This window comes from Chanos chanos, chromosome 13 (genome assembly GCF_902362185.1).
Source record: "Chanos chanos chromosome 13, fChaCha1.1, whole genome shotgun sequence".
Classification (NCBI taxonomy): domain Eukaryota; kingdom Metazoa; phylum Chordata; class Actinopteri; order Gonorynchiformes; family Chanidae; genus Chanos; species Chanos chanos.
Genome location: NC_044507.1, coordinates 19,524,654 through 19,548,824, shown reverse-complemented (window position 1 = coordinate 19,548,824; position 24,171 = coordinate 19,524,654). Strand labels below are relative to the sequence as shown.

At 42.8% G+C, this 24,171-nt stretch overlaps 1 protein-coding gene across 1 annotated transcript in view; it reads right to left on the bottom strand.

Annotated features, from left to right (window-relative positions):
- Positions 1-24,171, bottom strand: part of sdk1a (sidekick cell adhesion molecule 1a) — a 196,997-nt gene that overhangs the window by 101,121 nt on the left and 71,705 nt on the right. Inside the window, 3 exon segments of the mRNA XM_030790503.1 lie at positions 8,833-8,980; positions 13,127-13,233; positions 15,416-15,575. Coding sequence (XP_030646363.1) covers positions 8,833-8,980; positions 13,127-13,233; positions 15,416-15,575 — 415 coding nt within the window.

Below are 24,171 nucleotides of genomic sequence, written 5' to 3'. Positions count from 1 at the left end.
ATTCTCCGTCGTAATCCGAATAATCTATAAAAGCAAATGCACACTTGGAACCCCTGCCAAACCAAGTCTTTTAAGAGAAACAAACCTCTGAGACAGAACTCTTTAGAACTTGAGTCTCCTAAAAGAGGAGTGAAGGCAGGAACATTTGAGCCAGAGTTATCCAAGGCATGGGGAGAATGCATGAGGACCAGGGAGTGCTGCCAAAGTTTTAATGACATGCAAGGCTATCAGATACAATAAGTCATCTGTAGACAGAGGTGCGTCGTGCATCCAAGCAGATGTACTCCAGTTCATAGACTGTGGAGCTGAGCCAAACACAGCTCTCAACAAAGACAGGTCTTGAGATGTTTATTTTCCGTTAATCGCGCTAGTTAGATGTTAACTCCACTCATGAGCTGCTGATGGTGGGTTCAAAAAACAGAACTGGTTAAGATGAAAGTATAATTATTCCGTTAGAAATTAAAGGAACTATAGTAAATATAAATACCTACTGCAAAAAAAGAATCTAAAGAAATCTAAAAATGCATTACAGTAAATATTTGCTAACGTTTGGAAGTACAGAACTTCACCGGATGGAGTGTTGTTCTAATTCTGCTTGATCCTTGTTTGACTCACCATAACTGACTCTTGTTACAGTAGTTGTGAAACAGTTTGAAAAGTGCGTCAGTGCATGCTGATGTAGATTTACCACACTGATGGGAACGGATCACTCACAGATCAGTCTATGCGATTCTCTGTGATGTCCCTCTAAAAAAAATCCATGTCAAATTAATATGTGAAAGAGAAAATTTAAGGTCTGTCTGACATTCATCGTCCATTAAACTCTGAATATCAAGGCCAAAAAAAAAAAAAGGCAAACGGATTCATCAAGCCCCGCAGACATGAGAGCAATATGCCAGCTAAACAGCCTCCAATTCACTAGCCCTGGGCTGAAGGGGAAAAGCTAAGTAAATAATTAAATAAATAAAGTTTCATGCCCAGTTCTTATGACAGCACCACTGGCTTCTGGCCATCCTGCTGACTTCAGATGCTCTAAACAAAGAGCTGCCATTTCTCACAGGAAAAAAAAAAAAAAATCACAAAGAGGTTCATATTTTACACCTACCTTTGTACGGGCACCGAAGCAGAATGCAGATGGACAGACGTGACAATGCCAGTGTCACAGCCCCTCTGTAACTGTAAGTCTAATTCAATTATAAAACCGACTACCTGTGAGAATGCTTCCAGCAAAACATATGCATCGGTAAGCGTGTTGATATTTAGACTCTACCAAACAACATGGCTCCTGAAGTATTTTAATTATTTTTTTGTTATTTTCTGTAAATGTCTTGTTGGAATTGTTTTGAAATGTGTGTATGAAATTGTTTCTTAGCTGTTTATCTAATTCAACATTGGGGGGGAAAGCAGTGTAGGCTCACTAACTTAAAATGGGTTAAAGGTTCAGCGTGTTTGTTTAACTGTTATTGACCTTTAATTATATTTATTTTGGAAAGTGTTTTACAATTGCATACATATGATTTATTCATGAGTTTAAAAATGTGCATTATTCACCGGTCTATTTGCATGACAAATGGACTTCAGAATTAATTGCTGCTCTTAATAGTTAATGCTGAATCTGTTAAAGTTAGGCATTTTTTCCCTCTAATATAACTAAGATTCACACTTTTGTTTAAAGTATTCAAGTCATGTCCTCAACTTGCTAATTCTTAGGAGCAAGGAACAAATTGAGCAACCAACCTCAGAAGATCAGAGTACAGAATTTTCAAAATATGAGTCCCAAACTCCACACGCAGAGATGACATGGAAAAAAAAAGGTCTAATCAGCATAAGAATTACAGCAGCTTTTCAAAAAGCCACCACCGTCAGCTCTGTAGGAGCTCCGTTATGGATCTTAATGATATGAACACGCGTTGAGAGATCTGAAACCATGGCCCTAATACGGCACTGACAGTCTGCATAGAGCGGGACAGGCACTCTTTTGGAGACTAAATTATGTTCTCAACAGGTGACTAACTGCACTGATGAGATTTCAGTGAGGAACGTCAGTGACTCATAATGGGTTGACATTTCTCCACTCAGATTTAAAGGCTAAATTAATCTGCCCCAGTACAATGGGCCGGAGCCGTTGCTTTAGCTGTAGCCGTAGCTGTCTGAAGCAGTCCGTAGCCCCGGTGCCACGCGTCTGCTTTACGCGTAGTCGCTACGACGGGCTGGAGTGTTTCAATATGTCGTACGTGAAATCTCCAGCTTGATCTTCCCTTTCACAGCAGGTTGCATTTTGTCTGCCCACACGCTCCCGTCACAGGCCATCACTGAGACGGGAGCCTACGTCTCCAAACGAGAAATGCGAGAAAGAGAGAGAGAGAGAGAGAGAGCAACACATGAAAGGCTTGACTGACAGAGCTGGTCGCTCACGGTAAAGAAGGATGGGGGATAAACATGCTAAAGATAGATATCATCCACCCTTCTTTTTTTTCTGACTCCAACAAACTAAGGGCGTTTCAGACATGTATTTCCAAGGATCTTGGGAGTTGGTTAGGCCACATTTATCAATGAGTCTCGCAAACCAAAAAAGAAAAGAAAAAAAAAGACAAACACAAAGGACTTCTTTAGTAGGACCAGATACACATCACCAAAATCAGCTAACCTTTAGTGAACTCACCTTTACTGTAATGTCAGTCTGCGGCATAGGCAATTCCCCATTACCAAGAAATACTGATGGTGAGGAAGAATCTCATTCACTCAGCACTTACAACAAAACACGTTAGAAATCTATCAACACTGACTACCACAGTATCCAAAACCATACAAATGACCTTCATAATGTTGTTTACTAGGTTTCAGTTGGACTAGTGTGTTCACAGCATGCTCTCTGGTGAATGTATAGTTAAATGGAAGAATTTTTTTTTTATTGCTTGCTTTTCAGCTTGGGTTACCTTAGTGTAATGTTGAGCATCTGCTGAACTAACAGCAAATATCAGAATTCAAGCGACTCCCAGACGTCACTTATCAAGCGACACTGCCTGAGAGTAAACCACCACACTCTTCTTCTTTTCTTTGTGTTCCCTTAACTGCTTAGCTGTCATGGAGACAGCAAGGGTCTGGAATATTGTGGAGGGATGTGAGGGGAACAGAGCGAGAGAGATCAGGACATGCTATTCATCTAGATTTTGATTACTTTTTTTTTTTTTCCCCTTATCTCTTCTATGCATCTCTTTTTTTTTTCTTTACTTTCTCTCTTTTCTTTTTTCCGTGCTGTTGTTTATTGAAAGGGAAGCAGTGGCATGCTGTCTGTGAGCTGGATATCCTTTGTTAAAGCTGCTGGATGAGAGCTGCGTGTATGTTGTGCTCACTCTCCTGAAGAAGTCTGATTTGACATCCCGTGCGGCGACAAAAACGCCAGTGTATTATTCCGCAGTGGTAGGTGTGAAAGCAAAAGACGGGGTGGTGGTGATGTGGGGGGGGGGGGGGGGGGGTGCTGCTGGGCTACTCAAAGCTCCCTTTCCTTTCATGGTTGATTGTCACCCAGCGACAACCGGCTGACCCTACTACCGAAAGCTCTGTGCAAATTCCTTTGCCTTTCACCATGCACTCCAAAACCCCAAAGACGCATTGATCAAAGAGCAGCTTGAAAAAAAAAAAAAAAAAAAAACCCACATGAACAAGAACATTCCATCTCCAGGTGTGTGTGTGTGTGTGCGTGAGAGAGAGAGTGACGCCAACACCCTCCGAGCCATGGTACGGTCATGTAACATCAGTGTAAATCAGCGTGGAAACTCTCAGCTCTCTGGTCTGACGGTGACTCCTTTGTTTAGGAGTGGGTGTGCTGGTGGATGAAGATAAATGCAGGCCAAGGCCTTGGATGGGGGTGTGGGCTGGGGCTGGAGGTGAGGGGCCTACTGCGTGGACTGCCCTGCTTGACTGATGACAGATCTCAATAATTAACTTCATGAGGGAGGGACGTGCCTGCTCCCTGCCAGCAGGTGCACTACAAAAACAGACCACACAAAATGCCTCTATTGAATTAAATCAAGCTTTGTTATTTGTCATGTAACTCCTCTAAGCAAAACTGCATCGATTTAAAAACAAGGCCTCTGCTCGGCAGAAAACTCAGCCAAAGCCAGAGGCTGTAACCTGTCACGTATGAAAGTGAAAACAAAGGTCCAACACATCTTCCCCTCAAGACGATACACCTACATCCTCGTATTAAACCCGCACCCTGCAGAATTAGTTTCAAAAAGATGAACACTTCATGACAAAAAAAAGTGTCCGTTATTTAAAGTAGGGCCACGTCCTAAACAAACACGAATCCACAGAATGTAATACAAGATTACTTTAAGGGTAAACAATATCAGGTGTTTCACACTCCTACTTCAGTTAACAGAGCACATTACCTGTGTAAAACACAATGTAATTGCTAAAATTGCACCCCCCCCCGACAGTTTGCCTCTTTGTTTATGCTTGTTCGGCGTGCTGGGAATGTGAAGGCTACACCTGCTCTGTGTGCAGATGGTTCCATTATTCCTTGTTTTTATTTGGGTTCTATTGCTACGCCTTTTAAAATGTCTGTGGGGCTGTATATTCCCGAGTTCATTCCGCTCTGGCTGGAAGGTCTGTTGACCCTCATTCCAAAACGAGGCAGTGATTCACTGAAGCTGACAGAGGAACACTCCGGAACACTCCAAGACACATGAGTACTGGCGTTGTCAGTCATGGCCATTATAGCTGTTACGGGGGAAACCCATCAACACTATGGACCTCTGGACCGGTAATGCAACTTTCAACACATAAATAACCAAGTGCTCACAAGAGTAACCTTACTAACCAATCTTCGACTGATGTTACTTTTAATGCTGTGGAATGCAGTGCTGAAAACAAAAGGTAAAAAGGAAAAAAAAAACTCATGGAAATCACTTTATGGGTTGAGTGCAGTGGTTGTCTGTACTACCTTATAATGGGTAGAGACATCAAAGATATCTGGTAATGAATAATGAAAAATTCAACAAGGTAGAGGGAGCTGCAAGGACAAAGCAATGAGCGGTAGACACAATATCACATTTCAAACCAGTTACTTTGATCTGCAACGGCAACAGAAAGCACTTCTCACCAATGGGGTAATTATCGTCATCATGAAAATTTCATACCCTCTAAAGGGGAACCCAAGGTGGAACAGGGAGAATGACTTTCAAAGCCATCACTGAAAATCTAGTATCTGCCAATACCATGGTATTCAGCTCTGGACACCCAGAGAACAACAGTTATTCCTTTGGGTTTACGCTATCCATGGACAGAAAGAAAGAAAGAAAGAAAGAAAGAAAGAAAGAAAGAAAGAAAGAAAGAAAGAAAGAAAGAAAGAAAGAAAGAAAGAAAGAAAGAAAGAAGAACCACTTTTAAGGTGGCCTTCAAAAATGCTGTGGTCACACACAAAGAGCCCATAGCATGGAGGACTGATAGGAATCAGCCGGAGCAGTGCAGAGAGCCCGGCTGACGTTCTACACACAGCCTCTTATTTCATGCTACATTAACAGACCAAAGGGACACTTCCAATTTCAAGGCCGAGGCGAGGGAAAAAAAAAAAAAAAGAATGGGAAAACAATCTAGGACCATGACCTTTTCTCGATTTCGTTTCTTTCTTTCTTTTTAATGAAAGTATTTCATTAAGAGCCAAACAAGGTTCTTTATTTTTTTGGTGGTACCTCAGTTAGTTACCTCATCCAGCAACCTTAATATGATTAAAACATTTTGGGAGCGTGAAGAGACAATAATTCTGGGAATCCCGACAAGAAAAATGTGATGGCTGAACACATCTTATACTGATATTTACAAAAAAAAAAACAGTATATGATTTGTAATTTGTTGCTTTATTATCTCAAAGGTGCAGTTTCAGAATGAGTTTGTTTCCCTCAAAAGCCTAAACCGATTAAGAGCCTGAAAATCTCAGAAGTGGGTCAAACAGCACAGTGGGTACAACAAGTGCTTGAGAAGGATCATCCTTGTTTCTAAAACAGTAGGATATGTTGCTTAATATTCCAATGTTTTGGGAAATGTTCTGCTGTATTCTGCAGGATCATAATACAATATAATCCTTTTCTACACGAAACAAAATGTGCCGATGTGCTCTTGCGTATTTGCAACAAAACACTGGGGGCTCACAAACTATTTTAAACTGAGTTGTTGTTGTTGTTGTTGTTTGGTGTGTGCACCTCTGCTGTCCACTACACTCTTACGCTGTTTAGCCACACCCATTGACCACACAGGTTGAGACAGAAAGACGACGGCTGGTTGTAATAACAAAGGTAAAGTGAAAGAACTGAGAACAAACAGGGGAAAAAAAAAAAAAAGAAAAGAAAAACTAGTCATGGCTTGGTGTCAGTTCATTCCCTGTTTGTAAAGCATTGACTGAACATCGCCCGAGATGCTGACATTTAAAGGAGACCTTTTACAATCGGGATAAGTTATTGATCAGTGGAGATAGATATGTTCAGATAAATTCGGGTCTGTTTCGAACCCAGTGTCACATAAATTAGAGACACGCTTTGCTCTGTCTCAACGCAGTAAACTCCACAGGATATTAACTGCCCTTGAGAGAACCACCATTAGGGTCCAAATGATCAAGGCTTGCCTTTATGACAGTACTAATCATGTTCTTTTCCCAGGCACTCAGGGAGCTGTTCAGGTACCTTTGGGACCAACTGCTAGACTGACCGATAGACATGGAGATGGAGAAGACAGCCAGGAACACATTATACCAGCACGAGTCAATGCGGTGGAACTGAAATATTGCCCTACTCTAGAATCAATTACCAGATCTACTGCTTTTGTTTTACTAATTATAATGGTATAGCAGCTAGGAAAAGAACATTGCAGTAATTGGTCAGATTACAGTGAATACTCAGCTTTCACCTTGAACAGCACAGCCTTTATGGTCTGAGAGATACTATAACAATGCCAGCTGCAATTGTGTACAAGAGCATCTCATACCAGAACCATCAAGACCTCATAAAATGTTCCACGTTTTTTTTTTTTGGGGGGGGGGGGATTGAAGGGGGGCAAATAACAGGAGGGTAAAAAGCCAGTTGATCATCAGAGCTTAATGGTTATGGGTGTGCTACGGTGCCAACGGAGAGAAAAGAAAAGGCAGAGAGCCAGATGAGAGCATTTGAAATGTTTCCGTTACGAATTTGAACAAAGTAAATGTCTGACAAGATCTTTAGGGAGATTTGTTCTCCCTATTGTGACGCCAAAGGGACGGTCATCTCCCCATTTATGTAAACTTTGATCCTGGAACGACGGTTTACGTAATCATGGTTGTGAGTCAGTGGCTTATGAGGCATATCCCTTATTTCCAAAACTCATTCCAGGGGAATTTTCCGAGCAGCGTGGCAATGCCAGTTTTAATGGCTAAGCTGTTTCTACCTCTGCCACAGAACAATTAAAGTTATGACACTGCGTCTGACGTTTCTGTAATCTGGGATGAAGATATGATTGCCTGATATTGCCCAAAATGTCTGCAGGGGTTGTGCTGGGCCTGAGGCTTGGATTGGTTGAAGGTTGGGCTGGTTTCCCTGGGCAACAAGCTGGCTGAGTGAAGGGGTCTGAGTCACACAGCATTCTAGTCATATCACCAAGATGTCAGGGTCTAAGGCGAAAAGATGTTCTTCAGTTTTTCCTCAATCCTCTGAGACCTGTTCATAGCCAACCTGGAGCAGTTAACAGATTCAGTGGTGACATATTGATGTTTACGTACGTGGCCCGTTTTTTATGATAAAGCCACATTCCCTCAGCAAAGCACTGGTTTAATTATGTCACTCATCCCAAGCACATGTCTGGTCTGTCAGCATTCTCCTCTTTACTCCTCTGTCCCTGCGTTTTCCCTCTCTCTCTCTCTCTCTCTCTCTCCCTCCTTCTCTCTCTCTCTCTCTCTTTCTCTCTCTCTCTCTCTCCTTCTCTCTCTCTCTCACTCTCTCTCTCTGAGCTTCTTACCCTGGGTGCTGTGGAATCACAACTTCTTGAGTTCCAAGAAACTGCTAGAAAAAAACAAAAAAAACATCCTTTGATTAAAAAAGTCCCATACTCTCTCCCAAGTCCATTCCAACTCGAGTGAGGGAAAATTCTGCACGGAAAATGAACAGAGACGAAAATCATTAATAAATCTGGGATAAGTTTCTAAATTTAACTCAGAGATCCTAGTCACTTTTCGTTTACAGCCGGCCGAAGAAATCAAATGGTGTTTTTAAAAATGTGCCTTGTCTTTGTGGTGTGCGGAGTGAAAAGGTGAATCATTAAATATGTCTAGGTAACAGAGGGAGCTCTGATTTGGGGCCAGTTGGAATAAAAGACACTTGAACGATAATGGGGGAAGCAGATCAGCGTCGTCTGTCTCTGCCTGGGTGAGCTGCTAATTAGAAAAAGGCAATGAAGAACTACCGCGGCAAGATTAAAGAACGGCTGGGGACAGGCATTAATTGCACTTCTCTGACAAGGCAAGACTGAAGAAAGGAAAAAAAAAAAAGAAAAAAAAAAAAAAAGCACAAAGCCCAGCGCCTGTTTCTTCTGTGTCGCTGTGGTGCTGGAGTGTCTGCTCTGTTCCAGACTCCATTTTCACCCCCCCCGCCCCTGCCGTTTTCTGGCCTGTTGCAAATGGATGCCAAAGGGGCCTCAGAGTGAGTTCTGAATGTAATTACATATCATACAATATAACCGTGCACTATGTGCACCTGGACTGGGGCCTTCTAGAACTTTCCTAATGAATGAATGAATGCCACCCCCCCCCCTCCCCAATTCCTGAGAGCCTTTCAACCAGATGAGGCAGGGCCATTAAGCTCCACTTACACTCTGCTGCTGGGGATGATCTTGTAACCGTCCCTGAACCACGTGACCTGGGGCCGGGGATGGGAGCCGACCGCTGGGGAGTTGAGGATGGCCGCTCTGCCCTGCGTCACAGTCTTCCTCTGCTCCGCCTCTGCAAAGTCCCCCATGTCTGTGGAAAAAAGAAAAAAAAGGTCATGTATGGGCAAGAGAGTCCCTTCAACAACAACAACAACAAAATAATAATAATAAAAAACTGCTTTTCCTCAGTCCTGCACGGTACACAATATGGGCTTTTTAACATACTGGAATATAAACACTCACTGCAGGGGTACTCAATCAAGCAAAGACATTTATTCATGCCGCTCTGCCTCACAAGATGCTGGCCTTGCATCGCAAAATAAGAGAACAAGGGCAGAACGCAAGTCTGAGTTTACTGACGCTATTCCTGAAGAAAAGGAATGCATTTTCCACATCGTTTCAAAGTGTTTAAAGTCCCTCAGCTCGAAGATGGAAATGCAAACAAAGTGTTAGAGTGGAGAGAAACAGAAAAGAGATGATAGAAAGAGAAAGAGGAAGAGAGACTGGGAGAGAGAGAGAGTCTTGCTGAGATAATGGCATAAAAATGACAGGCATTTGTCAGCTTTTGATAATGTATAGATGTCTGAGGGAAAATGTTTTGTGATGGTAGCAGTACAGTGGTGATGGCCATTCGTGTGTTGTGGTACAGTGGTGATGTGGTGTGTTGTGATACAGTGGTGATGTGGTGTGTTGTGATACAGTGGTGATGTGTGTTGTGGTACAGTGGTGATGTGGTGTGTTGTGGTACAGTGGTGATGTTGTGTGTTGTGGTACAGTGGTGATGTTGTGTGTTGTGGTACAGTGGTGATGTTGTGTGTTGTGGTACAGTGGTGATGTTGTGTGTTGTGGTACAGTGGTGATGTGTGTTGTGGTACAGTGGTGATGTTGTGTGTTGTGGTACAGTGGTGATGTTGTGTGTTGTGGTACAGTGGTGATGTTGTGTGTTGTGGTACAGTGGTGATGTTGTGTGTTGTGATACAGTGGTGATATGGTGTGTTGTGGTACAGTGGTGATGTGTTGTGTTGTGGTACAGTGGTGATGTGGTGTGTTGTAGTACAGTGGTGATGTGTTGTGTTGTGATACAGTGGTGATGTGGTGTGTTGTGGTACAGTGGTGATGTTGTGTATTGTGGTACAGTGGTGATGTGGTGTGTTGTAGTACAGTGGTGATGTTGTGTGTTGTGATACAGTGGTGATATGGTGTGTTGTGATACAGTGGTGATGTGGTGTGTTGTGATACAGTGGTGATGTGTGTTGTGGTACAGTGGTGATGTGTTGTGTTGTGATACAGTGGTGATGTGGTGTGTTGTGGTACAGTGGTGATGTTGTGTATTGTGGTACAGTGGTGATGTGGTGTGTTGTAGTACAGTGGTGATGTGTGTTGTGGTACAGTGGTGATGTGTTGTGTTGTGATACAGTGGTGATGTGGTGTGTTGTAGTACAGTGGTGATGTGGTGTATTGTGGTACAGTGGTGATGTTGTGTGTTGTGATACAGTGGTGATATGGTGTGTTGTGGTACAGTGGTGATATGGTGTGTTGTAGTACAGTGGTGATGTGGTGTGTTGTAGTACAGTGGTAATGTGGTGTGTTGTGGTACAGTGGTGATATGGTGTGTTGTGGTACAGTGATAATGTTGTGTGTTGTGGTACAGTGGTGATGTGTTGTGTTGTGGTACAGTGGTGATGTTGTGTATTGTGGTACAGTGGTGATATGGTGTGTTGTGGTACAGTGGTGATATGGTGTGTTGTAGTACAGTGGTGATGTGGTGTGTTGTGATACAGTGGTGATATGGTGTGTTGTGGTACAGTGGTGATATGGTGTGTTGTGGTACAGTGATAATGTTGTGTGTTGTGGTACAGTGGTGATGTGTTGTGTTGTGGTACAGTGGTGATGTTGTGTATTGTGGTACAGTGATGATATGGTGTGTTGTGATACAGTGGTGATGTGTTGTGTTGTGGTACAGTGGTGATGTTGTGTATTGTGGTACAGTGGTGATGTGTTGTGCTGTGGTACAGTGGTGATGTGGTGTGTTGTGGTACAGTGGTGATGTTGTGTATTGTGATACAGTGGTGATGTGTTGTGTTGTGGTACAGTGGTGATGTTGTGTTTTGTGGTACAGTGGTGATGTGTTGTGCTGTGGTACAGTGGTGATGTGGTGTGTTGTGGTACAGTGGTGATGTTGTGTATTGTGATACAGTGGTGATGTGTTGTGTTGTGGTACAGTGGTGATGTTGTGTGTTGTGGTACAGTGGTGATGTTGTGTGTTGTGGTACAGTGGTGATGTGGTGTGTTGTGGTACAGTGGTGATGTGGTGTGTTGTGATACAGTGGTGATGTGGTGTGTTGTGATACAGTGGTGATGTTGTGTGTTGTAGTACAGTGGTGATGTGGTGTGTTGTGGTACAGTCGTGATATGGTGTGTTGTGATACAGTGGTGATGTGTTGTGTTGTAGTACAGTGGTGATGTTGTGTATTGTGATACAGTGGTGATGTGGTGTGTTGTGGTACAGTGGTGATGTTGTGTATTGTGATACAGTGGTGATGTTGTGTATTGTGATACAGTGGTGATGTGTTGTGTTGTGGTACAGTGGTGATGTGGTGTGTTGTGATACAGTGGTGATGTGTTGTGTTGTGGTACAGTGGTGATGTGTTGTGTTGTGATACAGTGGTAATGTGGTGTGTTGTGATACAGTGGTGATGTGTTGTGTTGTAGTACAGTGATAATGTTGTGTGTTGTGGTACAGTGGTGATGTTGTGTGTTGTGGTACAGTCGTGATATGGTGTGTTGTGATACAGTGGTGATGTGTTGTGTTGTGGTACAGTGGTGATGTTGTGTATTGTGATACAGTGGTGATGTGGTGTGTTGTAGTACAGTGGTGATGTGGTGTGTTGTGATACAGTGGTGATGTGGTGTGTTGTGGTACAGTGGTGATGTTGTGTATTGTGATACAGTGGTGATGTGGTGTGTTGTAGTACAGTGGTGATGTGGTGTGTTGTGATACAGTGGTGATGTGGGGTTGTGGTACAGTGGTGATGTTGTGTGTTGTGGTACAGTGGTGATGGCCATTCGTGTGTTGTAGTACAGTGGTGATGTTGTGTATTGTGGTACAGTGGTGATGTTCTGTGTTGTGGTACAGTGGTGATGTGTTGTGTTGTGGTACAGTGGTGATGTGGTGTGTTGTGATACAGTGGTGATGTTCTGTGTTGTGGTACAGTGGTGATGTGTTGTGTTGTGGTACAGTGGTGATGTGGTGTGTTGTGATACAGTGGTGATGTTCTGTGTTGTGGTACAGTGGTGATGTGTTGTGTTGTAGTACAGTGGTGATGTGTTGTGTTGTGGTACAGTGGTGATGTTGTGTATTGTGGTACAGTGGTGATGTTGTGTGTTGTGGTACAGTGGTGATGTGGTGTGTTGTGGTACAGTGGTGATGTGGTGTGTTGTGGTACAGTGGTGATGTGGTGTGTTGTGGTACAGTGGTGATGTTGTGTGTTGTGGTACAGTGGTGATGTGGTGTGTTGTGGTACAGTGGTGATGTGGTGTGTTGTGGTACAGTGATGATATGGTGTGTTGTGGAACAGTGGTGATGTTGTGTGTTGTAGTACAGTGGTGATGTTCTGTGTTGTGGTACAGTGGTGATGTGTTGTGTTGTAGTACAGTGGTGATGTGTTGTGTTGTGGTACAGTGGTGATGTTGTGTATTGTGGTACAGTGATAATGTTGTGTGTTGTGGTACAGTGGTGATGTTGTGTGTTGTGGTACAGTGGTGATGTGTTTTGATACAGTGGTGATGTTGTGTGTTGTGGCACAGTGGTGATGTTGTGTGTTGTGGTACAGTGGTAATGTGGTGTGTTGTGATACAGTGGTGATGTGTTGTGTTGTAGTACAGTGGTGATGTTGTGTATTGTGGTACAGTGGTGATATGGTGTGTTGTGGTACAGTGGTAATGTGGTGTGTTGTGATACAGTGATAATGTTGTGTGTTGTGGTACAGTGGTGATGTTGTGTGTTGTGGTACAGTGGTGATGTGTTGTGTTGTGGTACAGTGGTGATGTTGTGTGTTGTGGTACAGTGGTGATGTGGTGTGTTGTGGTACAGTGGTGATGGTCCCTCATGCATTGTGATACAGTGGTGGTGATGTCACGTGTTGAGATACAGCGGTGATGTCAGGTGTCATGGTACAGCAGTGATGGCCATATGCACTAGACTCCGTCATACACCATCAGTTGTTCTACTACTCACAGGCCACCTGTATCTCTGCCCTCTTCTGCAGCAGGGCTCCCATCCTGTTCCTCACCACACACTGGTACAAACCCATGTCAGAGCGCTGCAGAGAAGGAATGGTGTATCTGATAGAGAGAGAGAGAGAGAGAGAGAGAGAGAGAGAGAGATTGGAAAGAGTTAGCAAAAGCAAAATGTCATAATTCCCATCACATCATGTTTTCCTATTCATTCTCCAGAAAGGAGAAGCTGGAAGCATCGTACCCTAACACAGCGTGATCTATTTGCCAACAAATACATACAGTTCTCAGGGATTTGGACTCAATTGCTTCCCCACTTAGAGGAAGTGGATTTAAAAGGGTTTGCCCTTACAGGCATGCCTGGGCCAATTTGCCAACCTCCACATTCAAATGAGCAAAACCATTAAAATGCCATTGGATTACACACTGACATCATCCACTGCTACTTACTGAGGACAAATTTTTAGTCTTCAGCCAAATGACTCTTCCGCAACCAATATTTGAGAAGTGGACACACAAAAAAAAATTATTCGTTTTTTTCCCCCCCCTTTTGAAAGAGCCAGTTTCAAAATGCATCAAAGGAGGATTGATTTTGCATAAGCGAAAATCTGGTCGTGTCTTGAGATGAGCAGCAGTGGCTGTGCATCTCTAAAACGCCACTTCCTATTCCTCTGGGAAGAGTCAACAGTTATACTTCTACTGTTCCAAGTATCCTGCTTAAATGATGAAAGGTAATTGAAAAAGCAATACCAATTAGAGTAAATGAATTCTGCTTGCAGACAACAATACCCGTTTCCCATACAAATGTTGCGTGAGTGGAGATGGAATGAGAGAAGGGGTTTGGGGGAGGGATTTGTAAAGCACCTGATGAATCTAAATATCTCACAGAAAACTGATGCTAACTATGAACTGTGGGTCCAGAACATTGATAGGTTCAGAGAATGAACACGTCACTAAATTGTAAAAAGCCAGCGGCCTCTAATATGAAGACAAAGAAGGCCTTATGGGTAATACTGTGACTGATTCAACAACTTATGTTTGACTTGTTTCTCTACAAGAAACCCCTCTACGCTACAAGAGTTTTCAACATATTTTGATTTTCAAGAGGAAAAAAAATCAATCAATCAATCAATCAATCAATCATACAATCAATCAATCAGTCAATCAATCAATTGGACGTAAGATTTTTTCCATCTCTTATCTGTTTAATGGTCATAAAAATAAACATGGGAGACACAGTCAATCATCCTTTACACCAAGTCAAATTCAGTAGTTTGGTGGGTCAGAGGTCTAGACCAGGATCTGTAAGGGTCAGTGGTCTGAATTTCAGACAGGGTAAGCAGGGGTGTTGGTTCAGAACCAGAGGGATGGTGATCCTGATGTCTTGAGCTGTCTTCTGGCTGCCGCTGCTGTCTCGGCCTTAAGGTGCTCCAGAGCTGGTCTAAAATGGTTAACACTTTTCCCCCCTCTTCTCCTCACCTGCAGTGTGGCGGCCTCGTAAAAGAGCAAGTGAGAAGAGTAGTCCCACTACGGCCCAATAAGGCTAAAATAAAGTCATTGTGCGGTAATCCCAGTGCACTGACGATGAGTGACAGCTTAGCAACGCCGCTGCAGCTGGACAGAGAATCCACTATCACCTCAACCAAATCCCACAGCGTTGTGTCATTAAGAGTGACATGTTTTTATAAGATGAAAAAAACAACCAAAAAAACAAAAAGGCCACAGTAGAGGTACAACATATCCCATTTTGTGACCAATTTCCCCCCCAAACTGAAACATTACAGCTATTTGGGGTAAGCTTTATGTAGAAGGGAATGAATGGATGAGAACAGCACATGAGGGACCAGGTCTGTAGTTTCACTCGTAATGTGAAATTATTGCCTTGGTGGATTTGTTTGGCCTCTTGTCTAGTCCTTCCTTTTCACTATATATCAGTTGTCAAAAACACAAAGCGTGGCTGTATCTAGAACAGTGTGTACGGAGCTAGAGATGAGCTCAGACATGTAGGGTTTTTGAAGGCAAATAGAATGAGATTCATAGTTCAGTACTCTGAAACGGGAATAAACTGAAAGGTGATTAAATGATTTGTCAGTGCTTCAAATGAAAAATTATTTTTCGATCTTTTGCGCATCTCGTCTCAATGACTCTCATATTTACACTTGAGCAAGAAGTGAATTTTTTTCTTTTCTTTTCAAAAGTACTGATGGAGTAATTCTCTCTCTCTCCATGGCCATAGTGTAGGACTATAGCTCCTGTCACAGAATAAAGACAAAAGGAGGGAAAAACTCACTTGTACTCTGGGGAGAAGGAAGTGATGTCGGTGTTGTTGAGCATCCATTTGAACTCCAGTGGCCAGCTGCCCTCTGCCAGACAGGTCAGGACTAGGCGGTTGCCCTCCAGGTGAATCTCTGGGGGTCCAGGCTCTGTTTTGAAGTACGGTGCGACGTCACCTGTGGAGAGCCCAGAGAGGTGGCACGGTTACGGGGCATTATAAGCAGCTGTTCCCTTTTAATGATCTTGACTGTGGCACAGGCACGAATGAACACGCTGTCGCCGACGAGGCCGACATTATAAAAAATCACAAGTTCGCCGTCTTTTCAATTTACATTGCCCACCGCCATGCTGGGAGAAAAGAGAAGACAGCCATGAAAGACTTAAAAAAAAAAGGATAGAAAAGGAAAGAAAAGAAAAGAAAAGAAAAAAATTCACGTGTTAAAAAGGTTGTTCAGTATTCTGGTAAGCTTCTTTTTGTATTGATGAACAGGACTGAATCTCAGAGAGAGAGAGAGAAAGAGAGAGAGAGAGAGAGAGAGAGAGAGAGAGAGAGAGAGAGAGGCGGGGGGGGGGGGGGGGGAGGTAATCAGACAGAATTATACAGAGATGTGGATAAACAACCTGTCAGAAGCTAGACTAGACCTCTGTCAGCTACAACACTTTGCAGACAGACAATGACAACTTTGATATCCCCCCAACTCAGTCACTATAGATTTTTTCCACACTTCACAAGAGAGCAAAATGAAAGGCCTGCAAAAAGGATCTCTGAGTGCTCGAACAGTAGGGTACCATGTTAGGAACTTCAGTTTGGGGAGAGACAAAAAAAAAAAAAAAACCTCGCCATGGCCCTCCTGCAACTGGTATAAAGTCTTCACATTTCACAGACAAATCAACTGCTCTATAAACCAGCTCAATATTTTGACTTGCAAATGTCCCCAAATTTCCAACAGTGATGGTGAAGTTATACCCTTTTATCTCCAGTTCAGGACACTGACTATAACTGAAATCTTATTTTTTTTTTTTTCAAGACAAGTGCACAACAGTAAATCTTAATTTCATTCATTTTTTAATTTTGTTACTTTTGTGCACATGCTTTACAGTAGTATGCTTACTTTGGCCTGAGAAAATGAGTTGGTCATATTTTCATAACGTCATGGCGGTAGAATGTGTAGAGCTGCAGTTTGTGAACCAAACGTAGAGATATAATCAGTGTCACATATATATGTGCAAATCTATCTATCTATCTATCTATCTATCTATCTATCTATCTATCTATCTATCTATCTATCTATCTGTCTGTCTGTCTGTCTGTCTGTCTATCTATCTATGTACAGATACTTTCAGCCACTGTAATTTAGAAGAGTGGCTTTGCTGCCTTGATGGAGAGACTGCTCTTTTCTATCTTTTCAATCTGCAGTCCTGATGATTAGGAAAAATACAAGACACGGCAGGTGTTGAAATGTAAGATACAGACAGAAATACGGTTATCATGATAATGATGGGATATTTTATTCACCAATATGTAATTCACTTGCTCTCACCCTCTCTCTCTCTCTGTCACACATACAAACAAAGGCACAAAGACACACACACACACACACACACACACACACACACACAGACTTTTTTAAAAGCTGCCTTATCTTCTGTCACAACTCTGAGAAGTCAGGCATGAAGAAAGCTGGGTGGCAGGAGTCTACCTGTAAAGGTTCAGCTGAATCTAAAGACCATGGGGTTGAGGAACCTTCACTGGGCCTCATCTGAAGACAGTCCCTCACAATGACACTTTACCTTTCATTGTCGCTAAACCTGACACAGGGTCACGAACATCATTCCTCCATATATGCCACTGCAAGCAGAAGGCACACGCCAACAAGACAGGACAAGACAGAGTTAAACCGCCCAGGAAAATGCATGTGTGAATATGACTCAAAACCAACACCGTACGCTTACGCACTAGTCTCTTTTTGACCTGTACCCTCAAGACGTGGTGCACTTTGATAAGTCATTTAGACAGCAGCAAGCTCCAACATACAAAAAAAAAAAAAAAGAGAGAGAAAAGCAGAGAGAAAAGAAAAAAAAAAAGCAGCAAATGTTTGTGGCTTAATCGTGTGGTGTAAACCTGTAGCAAAGGCAAGATCGCATCCAAATTTAATCAGTACATCTAGGGGGCACGGAACACCTTGTTTTAAACGTGCTCCCTCCCTCCGCCGCCTTCAGTGTCTATCCATTTTTCATTAGACATATTTCATCTGCTCCCTGGCAGCACTTCACTGACAGCTTGATTCAAGCTTCTTTTCAACGTGATTCTCATTGTTCTTTGATGATGTGAAGACGAGGGGGAGAAAATGCATTTTTAATTTAATATCACCCCCCATTTCTCTCAAATCAATGCTTTAGATGTGATTGCACCCTGCTACGGACCTACAGAACCCAAAAGTTTCAGGGCAAAACTTTTCTCCCCTCGTTCTCAGAGTGTGGCAAGATTTCTAGAATCACGCTGTTAACGTACAAGAGCTCCAAGAGGATATGGTAAGTAAGGGTGGCAAGAAGACAAGACGTCAAAAGGATGATAGGATTTTGTTAAAAAAAAAAAAAAGGTACATATTCATTTACACATGTGTGTGTGTGTGTGTGTGTGTGTGGGTGTGCGTACGTGTGTGTGTGCGAGCAGTCCCTCTGTGGATTAGAATACCAGTTCTGGAGCTAATGTCATCAGGCATGCTGAGAAAAAGAGGCATGAAGCCTGTGTGCTCATTGTCTAAAGATGAGAGCCTGTGGTATGCTGAATGATACGTGTAAGATGGAATTGACTCAAAGACTGGCATATAGCTCTTGAGATGCCTTTACTTTGATATGCACAGGCAGCGGCTGCCACCTTGAATGCCAACAAGCCCTCTGCAAAGTCTTATTTAGATCTGATCAAGCCAAGTCTGCCCCCCCCCCAAAAAAAAAAAGAAAAAAAAGAAAAAAGGAAAAAAAACCCCAAAAAAATCAAGAGAGAGAGAGAGAGAGAAAAAAAAACTTCCCCATGAAAATACAGACAGGCTGCTGAGGAAATTAAACCTCCTCTCCAAAATTGTCACTGATGGCCAAGATTCTGTAATCTGTAAACTTTCTCGATATAAAAAAATGCATTTTAGCAACAAATTACGATAGTTCACAATCACAGGGAAAATAACAGGCTTTGGAGTATATCTATCCCGTTTATTGGTTTTTTCGCACTCAAATGAAAGGCTGAACAGCATCCTGTTTAAGTATTTCGAAAAAGACTGGAGAAAAACCCTTTTCCATCTGCCTTAAGGTCCCAGAGCGGCTGAGGCAGACGCTGCGTAGACAGGTATCAAGCGGGCGTCGCCTGTCTTCTCCACCTCTCTTCGTCCGCCAGGTGTGCTCAATGGAGCCTTCACTTTCCATTTGTCTGTGCACGCAGCCAGAGAGGCATTGCAGGCTGCTCTCATCTGCATGCTGTTTTTTTTTTTTTTTTTTTTTCCCTCTCTTCATTCCACCAGCATCCACACCCCCACCATCCAGGCCTCCTTGTCTCTCTTCAGCCTCCACTTTAGCAATGCATAAGCAGATCTGAAAACGGAAATTCAATTTGTCGGGATTATCATCGTAGATGAAATGTTCCGACAGGCGACGGCCTGGCGCAAAGTGGATGTAACAGGGTGCTTGGAATCTGATGGGCTGGGCTGATGAAATCTGCCCCTTTCCTCTCCTCCTTCATTAGCTAGTTCTCCCCCAGCTTTCTTTTGCTTTCCCATTAAACGACAATCTTAACACAAACCCCCCACCGGGACGGGCTCTCGTAAATTGCCACGGCGAGGTGGCACAGCGGGAATCTTGTTTGCCCGTATGGAAATCCGACCAAACAAAGGTCAAAACCGTGAGAATGCTACGCGGTGAATCGCCAAACTTCTGCGATGTTCTGATTTTGTTCATTTTATCATCACATTCCTGAATGGGCTTCATATTTCTAAAACAAACAAGACAAAAAAAAAAAAAATCCCTCTCAAACCCCAATCGTGCCGATACCTGTCCGTGACGATTCAGGGCACCAGAGGAAGTGCAAACAAACGCTGCCTTATCAGCTATCTTACAATTCATGAGAAACGAGGGTTCTCTCTCTACCTCTTAACTCAATTACCTCAGTAAAAGGGCTCCTGGGATCACCTTGTTGCTGTTTTATCTGTCAGTCAGTCTAGCGGGGTAAAGCCCACACACTGACAATCAGAGTGGGCAAAACTAGCGCATTACCATCCGTTTGATGAGCCGACTACAAACCAGACAATCAGCCAGCACTTTCAACCTGAGCGCACAGCGTTTGACAAGTCGTGATACCGAATCAAAACGTGAAGACAACGCACGAGAGAAACCAGCCGTTCCACCGAATGCCAGTAAACAGACCACCAGAACATGGGAAGATCTCCCCTGTCAGATTAGATATCGGTGCTCTGAAATCCCCTCTCCCCGGACAAGACTGATCTTTCAACTGTCATTCAGCAAGAGAGAAAATGTACTGAAGAGGCAAAGGCAGCGAACGCCTCACAGTTTACTGCATTCTGCATGCAGCTCTCATTCCTATCATTTGCTAGGGTGACACAATATTGCGAAAAAAGGGTCACAGTCCCAGTTATTTGGAAATGGCAGCTGATTATGTGATGGTAATTATGTCATACCAGTTGTTTTCCAATTTATAAATTTTTGTTGCTTTGTTTTATTGGTTATTTTGAAGTCGGAAGGTATGACAGAATCTGAGAATTATGTTACGGGTCGAAGGTAATTGTATGTGTTATGGGTTGTCTGTTACTCGTTATATAATAACTTGTCTGCTATTGCATATTACAGGTTGCTTGATGGCTTATGAGGTATAGGTTACCCGTTACTGGTTATGTTACAGGTTATGTGTTATTGGTTATGTTAAAAGTTATATGTTACCGGTTATGTTACAGGTTATGTGTTAGTGGTTATGTTAAAGGTTATATGTTACTGGTTACATGACACATAATGTGTTGCTGGTTATGTTAAAGGTTATATGTTACTAGTTATGTTACAGGTTATGTGTTATTGGTCATATTGAAGATTATATGTTACAGTTTATGTGTTATTGGTTATGTTACAGGTTATCTGTTACTAGTTATCTTATAGGCTGTCTGTTATTGTGTATGTTATAGTTTGTTCTGATCTTTCATATGTTATAGATTTAATAATTTAGTACAATCCCTTGCTGAGGGATTGTATGAACCAGTTAAAAGCCATGTGTGTTCATTTGTTCATTGGTTTGTTTGATAATTACGTAAATTAATTTGCAGGTTTATGATTGCACTAACACTTGATGCCAACCACAGAACAAACAGATTCACCAATAATATTAAACCTCCTCATGGCATTCACATAAAATCAGTTCATTCAACACTGAGGAACAATTGTGACTGCATTGCATTAAAAAAGAAGTTCCGCATCATCAAGGCTCACAATCAGAACCCTTATCTCAGAGGGGGAGGAGGAGGAGGAGAAAGTTTTGGGCAGCTGGATGCGAAAATCACTTAATTCTAAAGCTGGTCTTGCATGTAGAGCAGGAGTAGAAAGGTCTTTCCACAGCCCAGTGGCAAGGAGGGATCATTCCTCCTCCTGACATTCTCTGACAGCCAAGACAGGGGGGCTATCAGTCCTGTCTTCACATCACTTCACCCAGTGTGGAAGCACCCACTTAATGCACACCGAATGCACACAGACAGAGAAAGACTCTGTGGTGTGTCCGGAGACAGAGCAACACTGTCTGACTCAGGAGTACTGCAACACTGTGTGTGTGGGTTGGAAGGGAAAGGGTTGAAGGGGGAAAAAAAAAAAAAAGTCTTGTTTCCTGTGCTATGCGGTTTCGATTTGGTGAGCTAAAGGAAAATTATTCGTTCTGAACTATGAGACATCAGAAAGTTCTGCAGAAAGACCGTTTGCAATTAATATGTCTGGAGATGGTCCTGGGCTTGGCTGTGCATGTCACGGAGGCTCTGCCGTGTTTTCATATTGGGATGTTTATTTTTCCAACTAATTTGTAAAAAATAGAAAGAAAGAAAACCAGACAATGAGCTGTCTTCTCCTTTTGAATACATGAATGTACTTTTTGGCTAATGTAAACCATCGAGTGTAGACACAAGGGACGTTTAATTATACAATTACAGGCAAACATGATCTTGGAATTGCTTTGGAGAGTGCATTTCCATACTAAAACAGAATTCATTTACATCAGCCAGTCACATTGGAAAAGGGCAGAAAAATCTAGACTTCTTCCCCCCCAAAAAAAGCCTTTGTATATCATTACACAGTGCGAGGAGAATTGAGGGAAACAAAAGAACATCTGCATAAAACAGACTAGAGCATGAAGCAGAGATCAGTGGTTGCCGCTGGACAATCCGAGAACTGACTACTGTTATCTCAGGCTCAGGACATCAGCAGAATACAGAAGTCTGCTCTGCTTGAGACATTTGAAAGGGGAAAAAAATAATAATTTGAACAGTAAGCAGTAAGTTCATGAATGTAATAATTCAAACATTACTGAAATAATGAAAATCAGAGCACCCAGCCCTCAACCCACATAAACAATTCAAAAACCATCACTGGTCAACATCTCTCAATGCAGGCATAAATTATTTAGCTTGTAAAGTAAGATTTCTGGGTTCATTATTGAACTCACTCACTGCCTCTCAATGCTCGTGCTGCAGATGCAATACAGATAAGCAAACCCCCATCCCCCCCCCCCCCCCCCCCCAAGAGCCCCCCTCCCTTTTCCAAACCCCCAACCGGGATGTGGAGAATATCACGCCGTGCCATTTCTCCGTTCATTGAACCTTCATCATTAATGGCACACACAATGCCAAAGGCAAACGAGATCAAAAACACTAGCTGTAAACAGGGCACTCGGGCCAACTGCATTGAACGTTACAGCAAAAGCAAGCAAATGACGTACAAATTCCTTGGAATCTGAGGAAAGCGGTTACTTGATTCTTGGAACAGAGGCAACTCAAGTATGAACTTAACGACGTGGCTATGTTTTCTTCCTTAGAGGAAAGGAAAAGATACGTCATGACAAGGGAGGGAATAATAAGATTGGGGATACATAAACAGTAATATAAACATCTTGAATATCTTCAAAGAGCAAAAGAAACAGTTCGTTACCTGGTTCTATAGCAACATGCCGCAAGTGGTTCGCAATGGGTGCTGACTACAATATGGAGGAGGATATTTTGAGAGACTGGATGTGTTCACTGCTGTCCTAACCCATTTCAAACTCTAAAAGAATAATCAGAAGCCAGTAAAACTGAATTAAGCTGTGATCAGTCACGTTGTGTGTCTGCACTTCCTACGGCTGGCTGCAGTAGTTTCTTTGCCCAAACTATTATCTTGTACGTCAAGGTAAACGGAGCTCTCAATGCAGAGACGGAAAGTCAAAGTTGTGCGGTTATCAACATAGAACTGGCGGCTCGAGAAGTTTCTAAACGCATGTTGTTCTGTGAAGTTGTTCTGAGCGGTGACCAAACTGCTTTTCTTCCTGTGTTTCTACAGCAACGTTGTGTTAACGTTTTGCGATTTGCACAGTGACTGGGTTTAAAGGTACCAACGAATATTTCGAGTTTATGTTCCTTGAAGGTGATCATTATCAATATGTTAACAACAACCCACACTAAAAACATAAGCAAAAGATGTCTCTGCCTTGTACAAATGCCTCAATCTCAAACATTAGTTCTGTGTGGCCACTACAAAAGTGGAAAGTATACAGGTATTAAGGATACGTCAAATGTTTACACTAAGACAGTGAGAAATGGTGACTGAGCGGTGATTTTAGTACTGGGTTAGCATGTAGCCTACTGCTAATAAAGTAATAAGACATGGTGAGTGCACTCCAGAGATGCATTCTTACGCTGACTGGATTGAGTTAACATCCTGCAGAGCAGATCGGTAATGAACGCCACATAAATTGCCCTGACTAAAGCCAGCTCTCCTCAGACGATGAACGCTGGGGGAAAATTTCCAGCACAATTTTTACAGCATTAGAGCTCTCCACCATGCTGTAGCTACCGTACCAAAAAAAAAAATTAATAAAAAATATAAAATATATAAAAGGCGTAGTAGTAGCAGCAGCAGAGGCAGCAGAGGCAGAGCGATTTAACCACCCTTCTCCTGAGAGAGAAAGATGTTTCCAAAGGGCTCGGGCTCGGGCTACTGGCAACGAAAACCCCAACTGAAGGGGCGCCAGAAAAAAGAAGAGTGAAGAGCTATGGTTGGCAACCTCTGACATTAGGGTGGGGGGGAGGGGGGGGGGGGGGGGGGACTTGTACAGTGACTCAGCACGCTTTACACAGTGTGAGGTAATGAAAGCTCGCAGAGAGCAGGAGAGCTAGCACTTAACAAAGGTCTGTGTTCCTGAGGCAGAGGAGAGGCCAGCGGTACAAGTGAGTCTGAATCTGCCTGCCAAATCTTAAGTCCTTATTGTACTGTGAAGAGGAGGCAGCAGACAGATGATATCCGGCAGTGTGATCTCCCTCACATGCTACACTTCACAATTAACCAAGGCCAGGAGGGAGCACGAGCTCCTGATGAAAGGAGGGGGGGGCATCCGCCTTGGCTCATGTGCATCATCACTATAGCTGCAGAACTATTCAAGATGGTCTAAATTGTAGGTAAATTAAGCATTTTAACATGCTATCTTATGTCCATGCAAAGGCAGCCAGAGAAACAAACAAGATCCTTTCGTTTACCAGCATCAGTCGATGC